Source organism: Panulirus ornatus, chromosome 18 (assembly GCF_036320965.1).
Source record: "Panulirus ornatus isolate Po-2019 chromosome 18, ASM3632096v1, whole genome shotgun sequence".
Taxonomy (NCBI): domain Eukaryota; kingdom Metazoa; phylum Arthropoda; class Malacostraca; order Decapoda; family Palinuridae; genus Panulirus; species Panulirus ornatus.
In genome coordinates, this window is record NC_092241.1 from 6,101,752 (window position 1) to 6,106,751 (window position 5,000).

General features: G+C 50.6%; 1 protein-coding gene across 3 annotated transcripts in view; it reads right to left on the reverse strand.

Moving 5' to 3' along the window:
• LOC139754968 (triokinase/FMN cyclase-like) overlaps positions 1-5,000 on the reverse strand; it is a 28,747-nt gene that overhangs the window by 2,767 nt on the left and 20,980 nt on the right. For all 3 annotated transcript variants that reach the window (XM_071672811.1, XM_071672812.1, XM_071672810.1), the window contains exons 10-11: positions 4,656-4,815; positions 1,316-1,566 (exon numbers count right to left, since the gene is read on the reverse strand). In XM_071672811.1, the coding sequence (XP_071528912.1) occupies positions 1,316-1,566; positions 4,656-4,815 (411 nt within the window). The remainder of the gene's footprint in view (positions 1-1,315; positions 1,567-4,655; positions 4,816-5,000) is intronic.

Here is a 5,000-nt window from a genome sequence, read left to right on the forward strand (position 1 = left end):
GTGTGTGTGTGTGTGTGTGTGTTTCTCCTCAAGAGTAGTTTCCACCATCACCTAGGATGTGTGTGTGTGAGTGTGGGCCACTATCTAGCGCACGGCAACACGCCCATGATAAAAGAAGATAATACGCCCGGCGATTTGATAAGCATTTATCGACCACTTGATAGCGAGTGATGTGTTACGAAGACCTCCTCTGGTCTTATATTGCCTCTGCCTCCCTCCGTCCTCCTCCTCAGCCCTCTGGTTTGACACAACCAAACGGGCAAAGGCCAACACGCGTGTGCTTTCGTCAGACTGGGATCGAAACCACCCCATTGCTAACACCTCCACCGTGGATCAGTCCCTCCGCCCTATGAATGGGATCTTTACCACGGTGATCTGTGCACACCAACTTGCTATGTCCCTTTCTGTGGCGACGTCACTAGGCCACAGAGACCCCTAGTGCTTCTGACACTCTCCTTGAACACCAGCGATGCCATCACAACACCATAATGTGGATAGCATCTCTGTGCGACGCCACCACAACAATACCATAATGTGAATGGCATTTCTGTGCTACATCGAATCCCTTTGTACACCTAACTGATCTATGTCTCTTTGCTTGGCACGGCCTTCTTCAGGCAAGGGTCAAATCGCACTTCCCAGGCTCTTCGGCTCGAGCCGACTTCGCATCGCACATCGTCAACGCGCCTTGAACTATGTCCCACGAAGTATTGCGTGGCCCACGACGCCAACTTACATTGGTTCGATCCCCCTGTGTGGCCCCCGACGCCAACTTACCATGGCCCGATCCCCCTGTGTGGCCCACGACGCCAACTTACATTGCTTCGATCCCCCTGTGTGGCCCCCCGACGCCAACTTACCATGGTTCGATCCCTCTGTGTGGCCCCCGACGCCAACTTACCATGATCCGATCCCCTTGCGTGGCACCCGACGCCAACTTACCATGGTTCGATCCCCCTGTGTGGCCCACGACGCCAACTTACATTGCTTCGATCCCCCTGTGTGGCCCCCGACGCCAACTTACCATGGCCCGATCCCCCTGTGTGGCCCCCGAAGCCAACTTACCATGATCCGATCCCCTTGCGTGGCACCCGACGCCAACTTACCATGGTTCGATCCCCCTGTGTGGCCCCCGACGCCAACTTACCATGGTCCGATCCCCCTTGCGTGGCCCCCCGACGCCAACTTACCATGGTTCGATCCCTCTGTGTGGCCCCCGACGCCAACTTACCATGGTCCGATCCCCCCTGTGTGGCCCCCCGACGCCAACTTACCAAGGTTCGATCCCCTTGCGTGGCACCCGACGCCAACTCACCATGGTCCGATCCCCTTGCGTGGCACCTCCGTACTCCATGATGGCGGAAGTGCCAGCTCTGAGACCCGTCGCCCAGGTGCGCCTTTGCGACACCCTCGGCTGGAGGCCTGTGTGGGCAGCGGCCGCCGTGAAGAAGATGGAGTACAGACCACCACACGTGCCTCCCATGCTATTGGCAGCCACGTCAGCTACCACAGAAAGGACCTTGCTAGGTTCCGTGTACAGTAGGCTGGCCATCTGTCTCGACAGAGCTGAAAAAGGAACGAGATGGGAAGAGTTAATTTACGAGGGACTTAAAACCCCCCATGTGTGGTACGAAAGACTTAAAACCCCCATGTGTGGTAAGAGTGACTTAAAACTCCCATGTGTGGTAAGAGAGACTTAAAACCTCCAATGTGTGGTAAGAGAGACTTAAAACTCCAATGTGTGGTAAGAGAGACTTAAAACCCCCATGTGTGGTACGAAAGACTTAAAACCCCCATGTGTGGTACGAATGAATTAAAACGCCCATGTGTGGTACGAGTGACTTAAAACCCCCATGTGTGGTACGAAAGACTTAAAACCCCAATGTGTGGTAAGAGAGACCTAAAACCCCCATGTGTGGTACGAAAGACTTAAAACCCCCATGTGTGGTACGAATGAATTAAAACCCCCCAATGTGTGGTACGAGTGACTTAAAACCCCCATGTGTGGTACGAAAGACTTAAAACTCCCATGTGTGGTACGAAAGACTTAAAACCCCAATGTGTGGTACGAAAGACTTAAAACCCCAATGTGTGGTAAGAGAGACTTAAAACCCCCCATGTGTGGTAAGAGTGACTTAAAACTCCCATGTGTGGTAAGAGAGACTTAAAACCCCCCATGTGTGGTACGAGTGACTTAAAACCCCCATGTGTGGTATGAAAGACTTAAAACCCCCCAATGTGTGGTACGAAAGACTTAAAACTCCCATGTGTGGTACAAGACTTAAAACTCCCATGTGTGGTACGAGTGACTTAAAACCCCCCAATGTGTGGTACGAGGGACTTAAAACCCCCCAATGTGTGGTACGAGTGACTTAAAACCCCCAATGTGTGGTACGAGTGACTTAAAACCCCCCATGTGTGGTACGAGTGACTTAAAACCCCCCATGTGTGGTACGAGTGACTTAAAACCCCCAATGTGTGGTACGAGTGACTTAAAACCCCCCAATGTGTGGTACGAGTGACTTAAAACCCCCATGTGTGGTACGAGTGACTTAAAACCCCCCATGTGTGGTACGAGTGACTTAAAACCCCCCAATGTGTGGTACGAGTGACTTAAAACCCCCATGTGTGGTAAGAGTGACTTAAAACCCCCCAATGTGTGGTACGAGTGACTTAAAACCCCCCATGTGTGGTACGAGTGACTTAAAACCCCCCAATGTGTGGTACGAGTGACTTAAAACCCCCATGTGTGGTAAGAGTGACTTAAAACCCCCAATGTGTGGTACGAGTGACTTAAAACCCCAATGTGTGGTATGAAAGACTTAAAACCCCCATGTGTGGTACGAGTGACTTAAAACCCCCCAATGTGTGGTACGAGTGACTTAAAACCCCCCAATGTGTGGTACGAGTGACTTAAAACCCCCAATGTGTGGTACGAGTGACTTAAAACCCCAATGTGTGGTATGAAAGACTTAAAACCCCCATGTGTGGTACGAGTGACTTAAAACCCCCCAATGTGTGGTACGAGTGACTTAAAACCCCCATGTGTGGTAAGAGTGACTTAAAACTCCCATGTGTGGTAAGAGAGACTTAAAACCCCCCATGTGTGGTACGAGTGACTTAAAACCCCCCATGTGTGGTACGAAAGACTTAAAACCCCCAATGTGTGGTACGAGTGACTTAAAACCCCCATGTGTGGTACGAGTGACTTAAAACCCCCCATGTGTGGTACGAGTGACTTAAAACCCCCATGTGTGGTACGAGTGACTTAAAACACCCCAATGTGTGGTACGAGTGACTTAAAACCCCCCAATGTGTGGTACGAGTGACTTGAAACCCCCCAATGTGTGGTACGAGGGACTTAAAACCCCCATGTGTGGTACGAGAGACTTAAAACTCCCCAATGTGTGGTACGAGGGACTTAAAACCCCCATGTGTGGTACAAAAGACTTAAAACTCCCATGTGTGGTACGAGTGACTTAAAACCTCCAATGTGTGGTACGAGTGACTTAAAACCCCCCAATGTGTGGTACGAGGGACTTAAAACCCCCCAATGTGTGGTACGAATGACTTAAAACCCCCATGTGTGGTAAGAGTGACTTTAAACCCCCCAATGTGTGGTACGAGGGACTTAAAACCCCCCAATGTGTGGTACGAGGGACTTAAAACCCCCCAATGTGTGGTACGAGGAACTTAAAACCCCCCAATGTGTGGTACGAGGGACTTAAAACCCCCATGTGTGGTACGAATGACTTAAAACCCCCATGTGTGGTAAGAGTGACTTTAAACCCCCCAATGTGTGGTACGAGGGACTTAAAACCCCCCAATGTGTGGTACGAGGGACTTAAAACCCCCAATGTGTGGTACGAGGGACTTAAAACCTCCAATGTGTGGTACGAGGGACTTAAAACCCCCCATGTGTGGTACGAGGGACTTAAAACCCCCCAATGTGTGGTACGAGGGACTTAAAACCTCCAATGTGTGGTACGAGTGACTTAAAACCCCCCAATGTGTGGTACGAGTGACTTGAAACCCCCAATGTGTGGTACGAGTGACTTAAAACCCCCATGTGTGGTATGAAAGACTTAAAACCCCCATGTGTGGTAAGAGTGACTTTAAACCCCCCATGTGTGGTACGAGTGACTTAAAACCCCTCAATGTGTGGTACGAGTGACTTAAAACCCCCCATGTGTGGTACGAGTGACTTGAAACCCCCCAATGTGTGGTACGAGTGACTTAAAACCCCCCATGTGTGGTACGAGTGACTTGAAACCCCCCAATGTGTGGTACGAGGGACTTAAAACCCCCCAATGTGTGGTACGAGTGACTTGAAACCCCCTAATGTGTGGTACGAGTGACTTAAAACCCCCCATGTGTGTGATGTAGGGTCTGAACCCTTCCAGATGCTGGCCTGGGGTTTTTACGACTGAAATGAGACATTCAAACGCGAGGTTTAAGAAACACATTTTTTTCCCCCCCATACAAGAAAAATCCAGTAAAAAAATCCATTTTCTTTTATTTATTCTATAGTCTCTCTCTCTCTCTCTCTCTCTCTCTCTCTCTCTCTCTCTCTCTCTCTCTCTCTCTCTCTCTCTCTCTCTACGAGGCGAGGTGGGTGGGTGTGGGGGCGGTTGCCAGAGGCCGCCAGGACTGACCCGATATGCCGTGTGTGAGGGTCGACCCACAATCGCCATCGCCACATCCAGCGTCTAAGGCATTAAGGCTCTCTTCGTGCTTCGGCATCTCTGTCAACACCGCCTCTATGCATGACTGCAGCTTCCGTGCATGATCGGCGTCCAGGGTGTAGCTGCTTTCCTGTGTACGTAGAAAGGGGTAAGAAAAGGGAGTGTGTCAGTCAGTCATCTACGTACACTCGTCACGTGAGGGTGGAGTGTGTCAGTCAGTCATCTACGTACATTCGTCAAGTAAGGGTCGAGTTCATTTTTTAAGTCATGGTGTATGGCCCTGGTAGGGTGTATGATCGGGGTCCAGGGTGTAGC